General features: G+C 42.5%; 1 protein-coding gene across 2 annotated transcripts in view; it reads right to left on the bottom strand.

Annotated features, from left to right (window-relative positions):
* The window catches only part of ADGRL3 (adhesion G protein-coupled receptor L3), a 487,040-nt gene that overhangs the window by 126,205 nt on the left and 341,672 nt on the right, over positions 1-19,163 (bottom strand). For both annotated transcript variants that reach the window (XM_053975251.1, XM_053975252.1), the window contains exon 7: positions 6,717-6,797. In XM_053975251.1, coding sequence (XP_053831226.1) covers positions 6,717-6,797 — 81 coding nt within the window. The remainder of the gene's footprint in view (positions 1-6,716; positions 6,798-19,163) is intronic.

Below are 19,163 nucleotides of genomic sequence, written 5' to 3'. Positions count from 1 at the left end.
CTTATGAATATGCATATACCCACTGTAATGCAACAGTATCTAGAGAACATTGTTTTAAGCTAAGGGTGTGGCTTTTTACCGGTCACCTAAAACACTCCAGCGCTAGATATTTGTCCCTTTTTATCCCTTATTAAACTTTAAAAAAAATCTCAAAGAGTGAGCTCTGTTTCTCACATCCATTTTGAGCTTATCAGGTCACACGGTGGATTCAAAGGGCCTACAGAGAGTAACATTTCAAGGTATCTTTAAATCACAGTTCAGGCTGATCTCCATAGCAAAACTCCTTTACAAGGCAGTAGCCAGCTAGTAAAAAGAAGCTTCTTAAAAAGTGCCCTTTTAATTTTTTTTTTCAGATGACTAAGAATAATGGAAAAGTTGTTAAATATCACTCAGACTATTCTTCCCCCCTTCCCCAAAATCCTTAAATATTTTCAAGTGTAAATACTTCGAGCAGTTTCCACCAGAACACAGGAGTTAGCACTCCTCCTTGAGAGACTTTGTTAGCTCCAGCTTTCTGCTAGAGCAAATGCTGTTATCTTATAAATAAACAGCAATGCCCCAAGGTGCTCCTGTGCAGTGGAAACACACATTCCAGAGAAATCAGAGCAACAGTTCAGCACCACAGTGAAAACCCAAACGGTGAGCAGCATGCAATTAACCCTTTCTAACTGTGGAGGGCTACAGGATGCAAGGTGGGATCTCATGGATGGCAACAAGCAAACAGGAGGAGTACAGGCTGGTTGCAAGATTTCCAGGAGCTCTGGTTGTGATACTTGTTAGCCCCATACCTAATGAGAAATTAATAAATATGGAGCATGGTGCATGTTCAAAGCAGCTGCCTGCCCTAGGAAAATCAGTGTAGCCCACAAAGGTGGACATCACAGTACAGACCTGAGCCACAATGGGAGATTTTCTGAGAGCGCTGCATAAAACTGAGAAAAGCATTGTATCAGAGCTCATCCATCCCTCCACCATTTTCAGGACCCAAACAAGCTCCATATCTGGCAAAAGATTCCTTCATCCACATCCACCACCCTGCCCAAAACCCACCCCATTGCAATGTTGACCTGTTTGAAGATGGATATCCAGCCTTGAATGAGGCTTCCTATCACAAGGGAAAGGAAAAAAAAAAAAAAGAAAAAAAGAACAACTCAAATAAAAAAACAAACAAACAGCAAAGGAACACAACAAACAAATCTCTGTAGACAGATTCAAGAACAGACTTTGAAACAACGCAGTTGCAAAGTCATAGTACACTTGAGGCTTGTAGTCGCTGCAAAACCTTCCCACTGATGGTGCAGGTGTGGTGATAATCACCTCCCTTCCACCCAACACCAATTATCTGTCTGCCTCTTACACACTGCTTTCCTAAAAGCCACATGGGATAAGAGGATAGTGCTGGCTTCCTGCAATGAGCACTCACACTCCATGCTGGAATGCGGGGGATGCTGTAGTGGGCTCAGGACAGCCAAAAAGGGGAAGCCCTGAGAGATGTCATCCTTGAAAAAAAGGCTGAGCAAAACAAAGTACATGACCAAGAAAGAGCAGGACACAATATGGCATCCCACAATTGCATAGGGAAAAGGGAATGTGGGTCCTGAGCACAGGAGACCCCAAATAGCATTCACTGCATGATCTTTTCTTGGCAAAAAGGCATCAAATTAGCCTCTCCCCTGCACTATTCCACCTGAAAGATGTGAGGAAAATAATATTGCCTTAAGAAGTTGGAAACATATAGCTAAATCAGAAGGAGCAGGATGAGTAAAAGCAGTGAGAGCAGCAGAGGGACACTGTAAAGGACTCCTGAGCTGAGAGAATGCCTTCCCCAGGGAGACTCCAGCAGAAAATGAAAAAGCCTGGAAACAGAAGGTGCCTGGCCAGCATTGGCTCACAGCAGGGAGTCCTGGACAGCATTTCTCTCACAATGCTGGACCAGGGGAAGGAGAGGCAGGCAAGCTGGTGTCTCAGGGCCTGGTGAGCACAGGATACATGACCCCACGTGTCAGCCTGAATTAAGGCAAGAAGTGCCACTGGGCCTCGCTGCCCAATGCTCCCCTTTCTCTGGACCTGGGAAGGAAGACTGGGGCTGTGCAACAAGCCCGGCTGTCAGATCCTCCTACATCATCTGCAAAGCCATCGACCTTCTTGGGACCTTTGGGAGGGAAAAAATAAATAAGACTCAGAATGCATACTTACAAAAAGCCTACTCTATTTTTGGTTATAGGATTTCACTGTGCTTCTGCTGTTCAGGACAGGGCCCTCCTCAGAGACTGCAAATGCAAAGAGGGGAAGAAATGGCAGAATGGATCCAGGTTTTAAAGAAAGAAAGCACAAACGGACATCTTCCCCTAAGATGGAGAAGAAAGGTGCAAACCCAGCAAAACCTCTGGCTCCTTGATGTGCTGTCTAAGGACTAGGGCCAGATTCTGTGTTTATGGAATATGAACCTGATAACTGAGGTTTACAGGAAAACCTCCAACAGTGCCTTAACATGGTGCCATAACAACCTCCCTGGCTAAAGAAATCTGCACAGAAGGATAAGAACTTCCTGTGCCTCCTTTATTTGATATTTATTTCTGGAACTGGGGACCAGACCAGAGTTTTGCTTACCAGTTAGTGTTTAGAAAATGTACTGACTTCAAGCATATCAATCTCCAATATAACTACTCTCTGGACTTCAGCTTAGAAGGAAACCTTTACAAAACATCAGCTCAACAGGGCAGGTGAGTTTCTCAGGCTCCCTAACTTTAAATACCATGCATACATTTCAAATTTAATGATTCCACATATACGTTAAAATCTGCCTCTACACAGCTTTATAAATCGTTTTAGTGCACATATTTGGTGTGTTTAATTCACTTCTTTACTGTGTTTTAGTACCTGGCAGAATCAAACAATTAATTTAATTTATTGCTATATTTGATAATTCTATAAAATCCCTTTGGCCAGAGAATCAGTGTGACTCTCACCTATGAAACTCCCTGCTATTGTCAGTAACCATTTTTAAACACACGTTTAATCTTCAGTCTATGATATCACAACTAAGGTCTCAGCTATGCCTGGAATTATTCTATACAAAGAAGGTGTAAACACTTGCATAAAAATCATGCAGTCACATCCAAATTGTTGGATTGAAAGGAGGTGTAAAAATGGTAGTTAACAGTGCTTCATACACGGAACTAATTTTACAACAGCCTCAAATTAAAAAGCAGGTGGGGACTAAGAAGTGTCTTGATGAAAAATGCTGATTCAAGGCTTCATTTCTATTCAGTGATGTACAGTGTCATTACTGGGTGGCTGCACAGAGCAGTGGCTCAGGGTAATTACCCTGTAATGCACAGTGACACTAATGTACTAGTAAACTAGTGCAGTTTATACCCTATTCACCATCAGTGTCAGGACTCTGAAAGGCAGGTAAAAATCCCCTGCATGCATAAACAATGTGTGTAAATGTCACCAGTGATAAAATTTTTAAAAAGGAGAAGGAAGAGTCAGTTACAAATAAATCTGTCAGCTGAGAATTGCTACTGCATAGACCCACAGGAGCACTAAAGCTGTATCTTTTTTTGATAATACAGGAAGGAAAGATGCTTCTCTTAAAGCATATTAGCCAGGTTCTATTTCCATTTCTTACAATGTATGGTGGCTCCTTCTTTTTGCCACTCTGAGTGCAAAGTTGGCCTGCACCTGGTGCTCATCTTAGTGCAAGGGTAAGCATGGAGGGGAAACGAAGAGCATCAAAGGAGTAGCCAGGAGCATTAGTGGTTTATGCTGACTGTCATAATGCTGCTCTGGTTTTAGAGATACAGCTACAGGAAATGTGGAGGATCACAAGCTTAAGAACAGGTGTTTTTGACTCCTTTGTTTGAAACAGCCCTTGTGGATGAAGCTTGGAACATGACCCAAGCATGTCCTAAGGTGACGGAGCCTTCCCCGGATGGGGGTGACTCCGGATGGTGGTAAAGTCTCTCCTCCAACCCGTGCCTTCAAAGAAAGACTCAGTAGTCTTCAGTCGTCCGGTCTCAAGGCAGTTTATTGCATGTTATCTCAAGGCACACAGACTCCCTGACATTGTCCCTGACTCTGTCTGTCCCCGTCTCTGGCTGTCCCCGTCTCCCCTCCCCGAGGGGCTGGTGCCATCTTTTATATCACACATTACGTATTAGGTGTTTATAGTTTTTCCCCAATGCCTACTACCTATGTTGAACAGTGACTTTCTACTCTAAACCAATCTGTGAGTGCCAACATCACCAAGAACATGGAGAATAGGAAGAAGAAAGAAGGAGGACAGGGCACGCCCAAATCCCTCCATCTTAGAACCTCTGACCCCCATGTACAAACCTCAGACCCCCCTGTACAGCACTCAAAAATCCTACCTTTCACTTTGTGACTACTTCTATTATAATATCTAAACTTTTGTGATTTCTTGTTCTTCCTGCAAGGTTGGTAAATTGTTCCATGGGTCAAGCTCAAGACCACAGGGGTCCCTGGCCGCCTGCCAGGGTCTCAGAGGCTTCTGCCCTGGGCCCAGAACATCCAAGAGTGTCTGAGGGACACCTTGGGTTCCGACACTAAGGTGTCAGAAAAAGCAGACAAAAAGGAATTATAAGCCTAATATACTTAGGGAAAAAATATTATTACAATACTCTAATGAATTTTGAATGCTGACACTAGAAATGAGGCAGCAGAGCTACACATCCCACATCCCAGGGCCAGAGGAAAGCCTTGCTCTTCTCCCAGGAGACAGTGCCAATTACTACGTTTTTAACAGCCCCTAGCTATCAGCTAATAGATTGATGCCTCCAGAGCTGGCTTTCTCCCTGGCCCTCTCCTATTAAGTTACACAAGACTACTTAAGTCCTTTTACCAGCTCACAACAGCAGTAGTATCAGTTCTTCCACCATGAGCAGCCCCTTCTTCAAGATCTGTCAAACAGGGGGGTATAGGCCCTGGTGAAAGCTGTCAGTGTAGCAGTTTATGTTGGATAAAATTTATTTTACCCTCTCTGCAAGCCCTACAACTGTTCTGCCTGACCTACTTTGCCCTGCTCCTGGTGGCACTGCCGTTTATCTTGTGGATGTACCTCTGCCCTCATGAACAGCAGATCATTGAAGAGTTTTGTTAGTCTTTAGCTCTTTCAGCTTGGAGAAAGCAAGACGCGGGTTCTCTGTCCTGCTGCTGTTCCAGAATCCTTTAATCTTCTATAGTCTGTTCAGATGCCAAGGCAAGAATTTACATTGACCTATTCTAAGTAAGTTCTGATTCATCACCTCAATGACAGACTAGAGCAAGAAGGTCCTGCAAGTCATAACTGTCTCTGCCTCAGTAGAGTGCTCTGCTATAAAGCAAGGTAGTAAATTTTACCACAGAACTGGAGGTTTTCAAATTACTTAGAAGAAGCTGATGATCTCAAATGCACATGTCAAATCACAGGGTACTTCACTTAAAGCTGAATGGAGCTTGTGGACTACCAGAAGATTGTGCACAGCCAGCCTGACTCACGGCAAGACCAGATTTGGAGAAAGAACTATGAATCTGGCATCCTCACACCACCCATCACGTGGTTCCACCAAACATTTTTCAATTAAGAGCAATTAAAGAAACATGTGCAGACACAAACACACACCAACAGCCTTACAGTGTTGTGGCAGAATGGTGACAATCACCACAAAGGTCAATTTGGTACTCTTTCTGCCACTGTAGCGCCCTTGGAAGAGTGAGGAAAAAGGAAAAAAGCCCAAACCTAAGGTATAGAATATCTCCATATTATATTACACTTTGGCTGTCCTCTTCCTCCCCTTTTCTTCTTCCACAACATTCCCTGGGTTTGATGTTAATATCCAGATGTAGAGTTGACCAAGAAATCCTTCATATTCCTGTATGATTTTTGCTTTGCTATCATCTATTCCAAGAAGAACAAGCTATTTACTTTGATATCATACCTGAATACTGGCCAGCCTAACCAAAAGGAGCAAAGGGAGGTGTAAGAAGTCTGCACCACCACATATGCTTGCTTTGGGACAAGCTCATTTCCCCAGGCCTCAGGGGCAAATACTGGGGGCTCAGCCCTAGGGAATGATTCTCCAAATGGGGCAGAGAAATCAAGAGCTTGCATTCATATTGCTTTATTTGCACCATTCAAGCCAGGTACCAGTCTTAGCAAGGCTATTCTGCACTTACTCTGTACATATTGGCTACCAGCATCGCTCCCAAGGGCAATCAGCCCACCAAAAATTTAATTAATCCTCTGTAATGAACATCTCCTCACCAAGTCTAGGGAAAAAAACCTCAAGCAACAGCAATGAGGACTGAGTCTCGGCTTGAACCACTGTACCCTTTACTCACTTGAAGGGCAGCTGAAATCTGCCCTTTTGCATTCTGCCAACAGCTCCCTGTGCCTTTGCCACCACCATTAGGAAGGAAAGGTGCAAAACAGAGGGAGGGACCTAAGGCCTACCTGTCCTTGCAGGAGTAAACTAACAGGGAGAGCCTTCACCCTGTGAAGTGATGGGATGTTCAAAGCTATGTAATAGGATACACGGGACACAGTCATCCTACATACATCTCTCCTGCAGGAATCAATTTGCTCCCCAGAGTGTCCTTGGATGGAGGGTGACAACTTGGCCATGGAGGCTCAGTGAACAAGTGAGTGATAGCCACCCATGCCTGTGGCTGGATTGGAATGCAAGTAAATGGAGACTGTCCCACTGACTCACCCTTGGATGGCGGTCTGTCCAGATCCGAATCCAGGTGGATCGGTGGGGCAATGTAGGAAACCTGCCCATGGTGAGCCTGCCCTGTGGACAAATAAGTGGTTTAGTTCTGCTGTTTCCTACAGAGATCTACTATCAGGGCTACAGTCAAATACACATAATTTGGATTAAAAACAGGTTTGCAAGTATTTTGTTCTGTATGTTTTTCACAATGAAAAACATTTGTGGAGGCACCTGGTGACAAGCTGAAACCACTTCCACCTCTCACTTCTTCCTTGTAGACATGGGTACTCTGGTGAACTTTAGTTACACGTGCTTTACCACTACTACATATACTTTACACCATGTTCTCTTGAAACGTGTTCTCTCTCTCTCTATATATATATATGCTATGGAAGAGAACCCAATTTCACACAAGCCCATTCAATCTGTTAATCTCACTTTAGGAGGGAAACAAGTGTTCCTATGTCACAGCCATTTTTGAAGGAAGCATGGTATGAAGCATAATCCCACCTGTTTGTCCCACCTGCAGGAGACACATCTATCATTTTCAGAGCTCAGCATTGCTTTCACATGAGTGGAAGCTTTTTTGGTTTCTCAGTTGCTAAAGACTCAATCCTTCTCCAGCAATTTAGAGGTAACTATATTGAGAAACTTCTATTTATAATAAATACATTTTTTATAATTCATCTATTTACTGTACCAATTTACAGGGTTGTTAATCTCTTCTTCTAAACATGGAAAGTTAATGACACATAGATTATGATAACAGTTAGAGTAACCTTCCCATTTCAAGTATTATTCGTTCTGCAATAAAAGCAGTTGATTCCTCTTAAGAGACACATTCCAAATAATTAATACAGCTCCCTGTTGACACTTGCTGTTGTTGCTCCAAGCAATTTCCAAGCTAGCGTCACAGGCAGAGGAGCAGCAGTACAGTCTTCAGGCTTCTTTGTAATGACACTCAGGAATACCACAAGCACAGTATGGTGGTGCACATAATATGTTGAAAACATCTCTTCAGGGAGATAAAATATTAATGAGAAAGAGGAGAGGGAAAAAAAAAAAAAAAAGAAGTGTGTCTGAATGTGCAGGTTATATTTACTGCTTTACACTGAGGATGACTCAGATAATTTGCATTATTAGCCATTACAAGAACTGGACATAATCCAGATTTAAAATCTACCGACACATCATAAATTCTGTATTTGCTTTTAAGTGCTTTAACATGGGAAATTTGCTTCAGGCAAACCCATAGCAAAAAACAAGTTACTCTGCTTTCCTCTTCTCTTTTACATGTTAAAAACCCATTTGATGTCATTAGTGAGCAAAAGTCGTCATTTAATAGCTGCTTGGTTCTGCAGCAGAAACAAGCAGATGGTCTTCTCTCACTCTGAGCTGCTCAATGTGCAAGGATGATCAGTGCCCTTATAGCCACAGAACAGTCTCCCCCTTTGCTGCATCAAAGATACCACTGAAATGTAAAACAGCTGAGCTTGGCAGGAAACTCTGGAAATCACCTAGCCCAGCTCAAGGGCAGCAAGAGCCCATAGCAACTGTCCAATCTGATTTCCAATGTCTCTAACGATGGAGACTCCACAATCTCTCTGGGCAATCTGTACCAGTGCCTTGCCACCCTGATAGGAAAAGAAAAAATAGAAAAGCTTTTCCACTATCTGCCTGTAAGAAGAGCCTGGCTCCATCTTCTTTATTCCCTGTCATCATGTACTTATGCACATCAGTAAGATCCCCTGGATGATCTGGTCCAGGCTGGATACTCACAGCTTTTCAGTCCATCCCCACAAAGAGATGCTTCAATCCCTTTATCATCATTATGGCCCTTTGCTGGATTTGCTCTGGGCACACTGCTGACACATGGCTTTTGGGTTTTTTTTAAACCACCTGGTCTTCCTGGGAGCAAACCAAAAAAAGAATTATTCTGGAGGCTTAAACGGCTAGGCTGGAGTAAATAAGACACACCCATATTACATGAAAGACTAAAAAACATCTCTGAGTTTGTTTAGACATTCATTACAACTGAGTAATAACTGTGGAAGCTTATTATTGCTTTATTAAGGCTTTTACTTTATATGGAGGAAGCAGTAGCGTCAAAAAGCTCTCTAGTGATAAATGAAACAAGTTGCAGAAAGCTTTTATCTATTTGCTGCTGATGCAAAACAGTACTTCCAAAAAAACAAATAAACCAAACTTCTGTTACTACTACTACTACGACTACTGTGTACTACTAAAAAAAAAAAACCCAGACTTCTGGTAGACTGCACACTTCTCACTATGCTAATAAATCAAACTCTGGGTTTTAATATTCCTTCTCCAAAAAAAGCAATGCAAACAATTGTTGTGATTTATTTTCTGGGCATGAATGCTAGCTCACTTGTTCTTCAGCCTTATCAGAGTGTTCAACTGGAGAAACAAAGGATCTCCACTATTACCTTATGAATCTTTTTAATCAATGGAATCACATTTTTGCTTTGGTTTTACCATTATTGCCAGTGGTGAACTTTGAGACAGTTGAGGGAAGGGAGGCAAGGGGAAGTGTCTGAAGCAAGACCTGGCAATGGGGCTGGTAAACAAACACATGGTCTTCTTCGCTTTAATGGCATTAAAAGTTCTGCCACTCAGTTAAAACCCAAAATTTTACCCAATGTAGCTATGAAAGGTTTTGAGACTGATATCACTGGTACAGCTCAAGTTGATCTCAAATATTGACAGAACGAGCTTTCCCAAGTGAGGCCAACTCCCAGTCCCTGTGGAGTGAGTTTTGCAGTTTCAGATGCTTACTGCAAGCCCAGCCCTAGGAATGAGGGACTCCCTCTCTTTAGTTCCAGCTGCTGTAGAAAAGGACTTTAAAAAATGGATGTGAGAGCCTTAAAAAAAAAAAAAAAAAAAAAAAAATAGAAGGCAGAAACACTCCAACACTCCACACCTGTCTCTCCAGTCCTTCAGCTGTTTTCTCTGCACATTGAATCTGAGCTGACAGTGCTGAAGGAAAAAGAAAGAAGACTTCTGACAAAATTCCAAAGGTCAAGATATCTCTGTTGCTAATGGGAAGTTCAGCATGCCTTGTATCAGAACAGCTTGCATGGCCTTCTCCCAGTCCCACCCTGCCTATAACCATCTGCTCTTTCTGCAGCCAGCTCCCAGGTAAAAAAGTAAACAGCAATCAAATGTAATCATCAAAGTAATGTTTGATGAAGTTGCCAATTTTGCACCTACCAGCTCAGGTTATGTTCTATCCTTTATCCCTCTTGCCTGGAGAGGCCTGTGCCCATGGTTCCTTGTGAGAGCTAATGCTGGAAGACAGCTGTGGATCGTCCCTACCCTGCTTTTCTTGCACCACAACACAGGGATGCAGGTCTGGCCAACACTGCCTAAATATCAACACCATCTCAGGTGAGACAGGGCAAACAGCAGGTGTGGCACAGGTAGCCAGAAGTCTTCATAGCAGCCAGGCCACCTGCATGTGCTGTGACAATGTGAAAAAAAAAAACCCATGTTTGGTAGAAACAATTTTGGGAGCAACAATATGGATATGACCTTGAAAGTCTATCTGTTGACATGCCCTCCTCAGGTAGAGGAAATGAGAAAGAAGTTTGTGAATTAGAAAAAGTGCTTGACTGGCCATTATTTTCACGTTGACACATGAGAGATATAACATCTTTTAAAAAGCCAATAACTTAGAAGAACAACGATAATGTTTTGTGGAGACTGAATGAAACATAATAGCTTGGCCTACGGGATTTTTTTTTTTTACTGTTTTTTTAAAAAAGGGATCTGGGTGCTCACAGACAGAAAATAAAATCCACACAACTTCAAAAATCTGCCCCTAAGTGATTTAGTCATCTACAGATGCAATGATATAAAACTACAGAAAAAAAATCTGCAAATGCATGGACTAACCAAGAAAAGTAGCAACAAAGAAGTCTCATGTGTGTATCTATTAAAACCACTTCCTCCTGATCCTTTTTGGAAGCATACCCACTGTTTGTAGCACCTGGGAGGGAAGGCCTTCCTCCTATCCTGGGCCACATTTCCAATGCTGGTGACATTTGATTTTTCTAGAGTACAATGCATACTGTCATGTGTACACTTGGGAAACTTATCTGCCTGACCCCTGCTCATTTTCTGCCTGAGATTTTCCATCAGAGAAAACCTGAACAGAAAACATAAGACTGAATGATTCAAACACCCCAAAACAAAGGAAAAAAACCAACAACATTTACCAGGTTAAAAATAAGGCTTTTTAAAACATTTGATGTCTTGTCTCCTAAAGCCCTCGTGATGCCATGAAGATAACCACAGTCACTTGAATGAATGTCTCTCCCTTTTCCCTGCTGCTCCTTTGCTCAATGCCCATGGTGGGTATGGACAGTTGTGCACCTGAATCGCAGTTCTGCTCCCACACCTGACTCAGATCCAGCAGCAGCAGTAAGAAGCCACCAGAAGATATATTTTTTTAAACAAACATGCTTCAGACTCTTTGTTCTCAAGGGATGAGAGTCCCTTTTCTTTGCTGTCCTTACCCAGAGGCAATCACTGCAACACATTTTTTTGCTGTCATGTCAGATTACTCTGATTTCCACCCGTTTTCCAGCCTATTTTAGCATTCTTTTGTCTTCCACAGGTTCACCAGTTCCCAAGATCCTTTTTAGACAACCTAGTCAGCATTTCATGCAGAGGATTTAATTTAATTTCATGCTGGTCTCTCTGATGACCTGTGTTCCCAGGTACTGCCTCTCCTAAACCCCCTCTTCTCTGCACCTCTGAATGCAGGCATCTCCATGGATTTAATCCCTCATCTGTTAGTCCATTTGCTTGGATCATTAATTAGGTAATATGCATGAAACCACACATCCATTCCCGAGCCTTTGATTCCAGTTCTTCACATATTTTTACTTTTTTTTTAAAATAACAATAGGATGGACACATACCAGGTATGCAAAATACATATTCTGAGGAAAAGTCTTGGGAAACATAATGACAGTTTTACTAATATCTCTACTGGTAAAATATTCTTTACATGCTGTGGCTTTTTTTTCCCATGTAACTGAAAATAATAATTTTTAAAAGCAGTCTAGTTTGTCTGTGATGATCTGATCTATAAAATACAACATTACTTTTTGGGCACATTTATGTAATTCTGTAAATGTTAACATGATTTTTTCTTAAATCCAATTTATTATCTAGCAAAGGACTACATATACTTTGTTGGAGTGCAGCTTCTAGGATCATCACACTCATCCTCTTTCATTTTCAAAACTAGTTATTATTTTTCTTGCCCTTTTTTCTCCCCTCTGTTTGAATCCCATAATATGTAGGCATATATAAAAACATATGAAAAGAGAAATTAAAAAGCTGGTGGGCTTGTTAACAAACGCTTTTGACATGCCATTAAACAAATTTAATTCAGACCTATTACTCTGCATATATTCAGACTTCTGGCAGCCTTTTTGTCTGCCTTTCATTTACAAAACACCATTCCCTCACTGCCCGCCCTTTTCCATTTTGCATTAAAAGCTTTCTTTTTAAATAATGCTTTTATAAAGCCATTCTCTTCCTCAGACATGTCAGAGTTAGCACAGATTCTGTCCACTGCTTCATTTATTCATGGCCTTTTATGGAGTGTCTCTCTTTCATCTGTACATTTCTCTTTCATCTCTCAATGCCCTTTTAACTCCTTAGGGTAGCAGCAACTCACACTCTCCCTCTTCTTCCCTCGCTCCCACGGCCATTTCCCCGTGCTTCCCTTGAAGCCGTGGATGCTTCTGAGTACAAGAAAACCCTCTTTTCCAAGAGGAACTCTCTGACTACATTACCTCTGCTCCCTTGCTATTTTGCCTCTTGTATTTCATACTGGGAACTATCGCAAGCTTAAAGGCACTGGAGCAGGACAGAGTAGGGTACGTGCACTGTGGCTTCCATGAGGGACAGCTGGCTCCTGGTCACGTCTGCCTGTTGAAAACAGAAAGTACCAACACCAGCAGCCTCAATGGGCTACGGCCGAGTTTCCCAGTACTAAAGTAAACTCCAGGCTCAGTCAAGGCAGCTGGCAAATGCAAAGAAGACCTTGGATGCAAGGAAGAAAGGTCAAAGAATGTGGAGAAAGGAGTAAACTGGGGAGATGTTTGGCTAAGTCCCTGTCACACATGCATCTCATGCTTTAGAGTAAATGCAAATCCAAAAGCAGCATCTGGCAGCACACCTGCATGAGAAGAGGTTAGCCTAAACTTTTCTGAGGTAGTACTATTCCTGTTTTTAATTTTTCACAACAAACAGCCCTAACCATGAGAGAGGAAGGACATCAAAATGACCCTTTTTGATGACCAAGTTGTCCTTCATGTAACAGCAATTACCTGACAGCACCAAGGCTAGGTTTGAGCTACAGGAAAAAATAAGGACAAAAATAATGCCAAAGGAATGGGCTAAAACCTGAATATTATAGCAGGTAAAACAACTGGAAGCTTTTCACTAGTGGCAGATGTGTATTTTCCAAGAAGTATTTGGGACTCAGAAATTCATGTTCCAGCTGAAGTCAGAGATGAATGAGACTCCTTAAAGTCACACAAAGATTCCTCACTTTGATGTGTGATCATCATAATTTGTTTTTAGGTGAACCTCATCCTTCTGTTAAGGACTTCAAAACATTTGAATTTAGCAGCATCTTGGCTCCAGTGAAGTTCTGCATCCTGCACTGCATATCCCAAAATCTACACTGTGAGAGGCTATGAGAGTCTGGTATAAAGGTTGGGAAAGAAAAATTTAAAAACCTGGGAAATATTTCACACATGCCATGATAATTAAGCTGTGTTAAAAATCTCCTGTTTTCCCTGTCCCCTTGCCATATGGCAGCACATGCAGGAAGGCTGCATCCAGGTCTGGCTTTCCCCAGTGCCCAAAGAAGGGACCTGACCTCCAGGGCTGCACAGTTTTTGAGCTTGTCTCCTCACAGGCCTGCTCAGCAGGCTAAAGAAACATGACATGTTCAATTTTTCTTCCCCTCCAAGATGTGCTTGCTCTGCTATGAAATACAATTTATCAGCCACCTGTACTGAAAAACATGGGAGAGGAGGAGGAGGATTTTGGTGCAGAGGAAACAGAGGGATTTGGAGCAATGCAGTCCTCACAGCCCTGGAGCAGATGACAAATATTGGTCACAACCACCCAGAGCGGGTTTAGCAATGGTGACTACAGCAAAACCCAGCAAGATTTTTATGCCACCTCTCAGAGATTGAATCTGATATGAAGAGCTCTGTGCCAGCTCCTGCTGTCCTTACTCTGTTCTCACCCCAAAAGTCAAACAGGGCGTTTCCAACCTCCTACCTCCTTACTGGGTCAAGCCCAGCCTGTTCTGGTTCAGGTGCGCCTGAAAAGACATGGGATGAAAAAGTTTAGGGAAAACCCAGCCAAAGCCATCCAGTCTATCTCTGGCAGAGGCAAAATCATTCCTTATACTGCTTTGAAAGGTATCTCCTTGGGGCTGTCCACCTCACACTATCAGCTGCTGAGCAGCAGATCTCATAATTAGAAGATTTTGCTTTAGTTTTCCCTTTCTTTGGGGGGAAGGAATATTGCTATTTCTTTTTTTCTCCCATCTCTTTTAGCTGGGTGCAGCTCTTAATTAAGCCTGTAGCCTTGTGTTAGAACTGAACTATTTCACAGCACTCTCCTCTCCTCTGTGACATGGCCAGGCATTCCCATCTCCTCTCTTGGAGCAGATCTGGCAATTAAAGCAAACACAGAGTGAGGCAGAGCTGATCTGATGGAAAATGCCCCACTGAAAAGAATAGTTACTAGTTTTCCACTGGCTCAATGAGCAGAACCAATTCAGGCTGCTGTGGCAGCAGTGCCAGATCTAAAGCAAAGGAAAGGGCAAGAATAAAAGAGCCAGGGGTGGGATGGGGACAGCTATCAGTTTAACCATAACATAAAGCCACATCTGGGAACAGTAGTGGCATTGTATCTGGACAATCCCTCCACTCCCACACCAAACTATACCCTCGCCCCAGGGAGACTCCCACCGATTGCATCCTTCCTTCACTGCCTTTTAGACAGCTTTAAATTCACCTGCCAGGATAATTTAAAGAGCAACTCTAGGTCAAGGGGTTTAATGAAAGCCAAATATGTTACAGCATACAACTCCTCGCAGGCAGAACATGGGACGCAGCCCTGTCATTTTCTTACTTATGCCACTCTTGTTCATGCAGAAAGGGGAGCAGTGGAGTAAAAGAAGAAACCAGGCACTAGCTCTTGCCATGCTGAGCTTAAATTTCAGTGGCAAAGCATCCAGGGGGTTTGTCAGAGAAATCAGCTGAGATGCTGGATTATGACGTAGGAAACATGTCCAGAGCAGACAGGTAGATCTGTGAGTCACCTGCCTGGAGATGGTAATTGAAGTGTCTCGTGGTTTCAGATACTGTGTGATGTGGTCCAAGAATTTGTCACTCTCCCCTGGCTCCATTTGTGATAGCCTACAGCAGATGTCCCCTCCAATTTTGTCTTTATTTTCCAACCTTTATACCTCTGCATGTGTAGCACAACCTCCATTTCCACCTTGTACCTCCCCGGTTCTGCCTGTACTTCTGCTGTGAGCTCCCATTTCACCACAGGCCTGATCCCCTGCCTCTCAAACTGCATTGTCTTGTCCAGCTTCATCAGCTCCATCTTCCATTGCTATGTGGCCAATACACCACACAAACCTTAAATCTTATCTCCCATGGGTTTCTGTGACTATTCCTGACTGCAACTGCAGCCCAGAAAGGGCTGTCAAACAATAAAGCATAAAAGCATCTTCTTCATTACAGGTATTCTTAATCAACTGCTCTCATTAAGGAAGTGCAAAGATGAGAAATCTGCTTTCCCTGTGGGTCAGTGCACCCTAACTGCATTAATCACTTTTTTAGATCTGCATCAGGAGCCCTGAGACAGGCAGTGCTGCCTGCCTGGCTCTGCATTCCTGCCTGCTGTCAAGCATCAGCAGTGGTGCAGCAGGACACTGCAAGAGGGGACAGACTCCATCTCAAAGGGAGTGATCAAGCAGCAATCGAGATTAACACAACATGATTTGATGAAGAAATGAAACAAGAGTGGTATTATGCTCTGTGACCTAAAAGAACAGGAATCTAAGCCATCTTGTCTTTCCTTTTTTTTTTTTATTTTCTTCTTTCTTATCTTTCAAGATAGTGAAACATCTTTCTCAACATGAAGGATATGACTGCCTGTACAGAGATTTTGACAACTCTCCTCTGAGTGCTAAAATGCTGTCAGCTGAAAAACTGAGCTGTTTGGGCAAATTGATCCAACTCTGACAGACTTCCTCTCTGTTTTCATGTTTTCTCTCTCAATCAAAAGCCTCCTAAAGAATCCATGTTTTCAGTTCAATGTCAGGGAAAGGGGGAGAAGAGGGGAGATCGTCTGCTTTTGCTGCACTGTTCATCATTAACCTAGCTGGATGGAGAAACATGTGAGAGGAATAGGAAGGTCTCAGAAGTCTCTTTCATCTCCCCATTGCACACAGATACAGGGTATGAACACAACAGTTTCACATATATAGGAACTGCATATGGACTTTCTGACTGCCACTGAGGACAGAATCAATACAGTTTGGGTGCAGACACGAACAGCACAGGAAGCTGAGCTTATAGGCCTGAGTTTATCTCCAATGCCCGTAACAGGCAAACTGCTAGATCAGCCATCCAAAGAAAGCCTTATGGATTTTTTTTTTTAAATAATCATTAGGAATCATTTTCCCCTTCCTCAGCCCAAAGAAAATGAAATCAAAGCATTTTTAAACCTTGTCCCTAGCTGTGAATATATCTGTAACCTTTCTGCATCAGTGACAATTCTGAATACAATTTTTGATGGCCAAATCCTGGGAGCACTCTTACCACTTTATAGCAAAGATTAAGCACGCTCCTGTCACAGTCAGTAAAAGAGCATCTCTTTCTATCACCTCAGTTGGGAACTCCAGAAATCTCCAGTCCTCTAAAGTGAAGCAATGCCAAGCAGCCCAGAAGTGCTTTGCAAAGACAATTTAGTGCTTTGTTGTTTCTGCACTCTTTTCACCTTTGCATATAACACAGTTTTATAAGTTGGTGACTGCTTTTGTGCTTATAGGGTCTTTCTCTAGTTTTTTGAGTTAAGTATCAAAACATTGTGATGTTCATTTTTCCTCTTTACCCATCTGAGGAAACCCATGCTCAATGTGGCCAATTTTTTTTTTTTTTTTTTAAGACTTGTGAAGCAAAATTACTGGTTTACAGAATCAAAGAGATTTGAAGTCTGTAGCTTATGAATTTTACTTCTGGTAAAGTCAACTATGGACTTTATAAACTTCATTGTATCCCTTTCCATTCCTCTGCAAAGTCAGGAACGACATAGAAGATTTTACTGTCTCTTCCCTTCATGCTGTCATTTCTCCACTTATTTATTTCCTCATGGCCAGGGAATATGAAGTTTGAAATGGGTCAGAAACTGCAACAGCTCACAGACTTCTGAATAACTATGCACGGAACATAGGTTCATACAGCCAACATCTACAGACCAGATGTTTCATACAAGGTCAAATATAATTTTTTAGCATCAGATATTCTGTATTTGGGACCTGCATTCCTTAAGGCCCTTCAAGCATGTCTCGGGATTATTCTTATCTTAGTTCCCATGATGTTACTGTAGGCCTTTGGATGACAGTTTTGATTATAAGTTTGCACACTGCCTAGAACAATAAGCTCCTGATTGGTACTCCTTGAATAATACAAATTAATTCTCGCCTGAGCCTCCCTCGCCCTGCATGAATCATGCTGGATGTCTGCCTTCTGCAAGGGCAGCAGACAGGTCTGCTGGGGCACTGCTCTGTCTGCCAGCACTGGGCAAGGGTCCCGAGGTGCTGCCAAATTTCCTGATCCCAAGGATCTAGCTGCATACGTGCAGGGGAAGAGGCTGTTACACTGTATCACTTCTGATGTGCCTGTCAGACCCTCCAAAAGACTACAGGAAACATATAGCATGACTCAAAATGAGACCACAGAGTCTGAAAAGTACACCCAAAAGGTTGTGTGTTTCAGCCAAGTTGAAAACTATTTCAGCTTGTTCAGCTTGTTCAGGCTCCTGTTCTTTGCAGTAAAATACGCTGCTATAAACTTAATAGACAGCTTTAGTTTAGAGTATTTTCCTTTACAACAGACAACACTCAAATTGTCCTTAGTCATACATTCTATTGCCTATGAAACACAATTTTCTTCCCTTTAGACTACAACCCTTTAGTTGCTTTAATGAATGTACAGATTTACATATTTGCCACCACTTCAAGTTAAACTTACTCTCACAGGCTAACCCTTAATTTTGCATTTAAGTTTCTTAAATAATCTCTTTACTGAAGAACTGACAAATCCAAGCTTCAATTATCTGGGCAACCTGGCCCTTATCAGGGACATGAAGCTCTTTCTTCACCCTCTTGTAACATAAGCAAGAAAGGAAGACCACTTGTATTTCTGATTAGGTATCTGATCTATGTGGGATTCTAACTTCTACAGAATTAGCTTCACACTGAGTCTCAGTAATGACCACCTCATTATTTAGGAGCCCAGGATAGATACATGCCTTTTCTTACCTGGATCAGAGAAAGGATAGAGCAACCCCTGTTTAATCCTTCTTTTGTAGGGTTATATCTAACCCAAGGGTTATATCACTGGGTTATATCTAACCCAGTGGCTTTGGGGACACTCAGAGGAAGGTATGATTTCTGGGTCGGCACCTTGGGATCGAATGCAGTATGAGTAATATCAGCCATTCCAGCTCTAATTGACAAAATAATTTCAAGTAACATTGGTTGAATGGCTTGGTGACTGCTACAGCAAGAATTGTGTGTACATAGGCATCTGATAAAAGAATACTTTGCTTTCAGTAACTTGCATTACCAACTAGACCACTTGCTGCAGAGGGATTCTAATGCAGCATAATCTGCTTAAGGAAAAGAAATAGAAGAAATAAAGACAGAAAATTTCCAGTGTGGAAGTACTTGCGACCCCAACATGGAAGTGACACCTTCAGAACAGTATAAATTCAGCTTTCTAAATCTAGCTCCAAGTCCTCAAGCAAGCCAGCTGAGTACTGCGCAAGCCTCAGACAAAACTTCACCTCCTTTCCACAGCCCCTGTGGATGGACGAGAACGCCACTGATGAAGGTGGCTGTCCTGCTCCTTACGCCAGTTTGCCCTTTCAAAGTGTGTTAAAGCTCCTTGGCACAGGTGACTTCTTTGTGCAGGAGTTCAAGCTTTCATTGTGCTTTCCCTTCAGGGATGTCCTAATTAGAGATGGGTTTTCCTTCTCAAGTTACTGGATTTAAGGAATCATGCTGTTGTTATTTCCAGGTCCAGGCAAATTAAACAGGAGCAAAGATGGACAAAGGGGAAGAATAGAGCTGGGGGGAAAAGGCCC

The sequence above is a fragment of the Vidua macroura genome, chromosome 4 (genome assembly GCF_024509145.1).
Source record: "Vidua macroura isolate BioBank_ID:100142 chromosome 4, ASM2450914v1, whole genome shotgun sequence".
Taxonomy (NCBI): Eukaryota; Metazoa; Chordata; class Aves; order Passeriformes; family Viduidae; genus Vidua; species Vidua macroura.
Note: the sequence above shows the minus strand (reverse complement) of the source record. Positions and strands in the feature narration are given on the sequence as shown.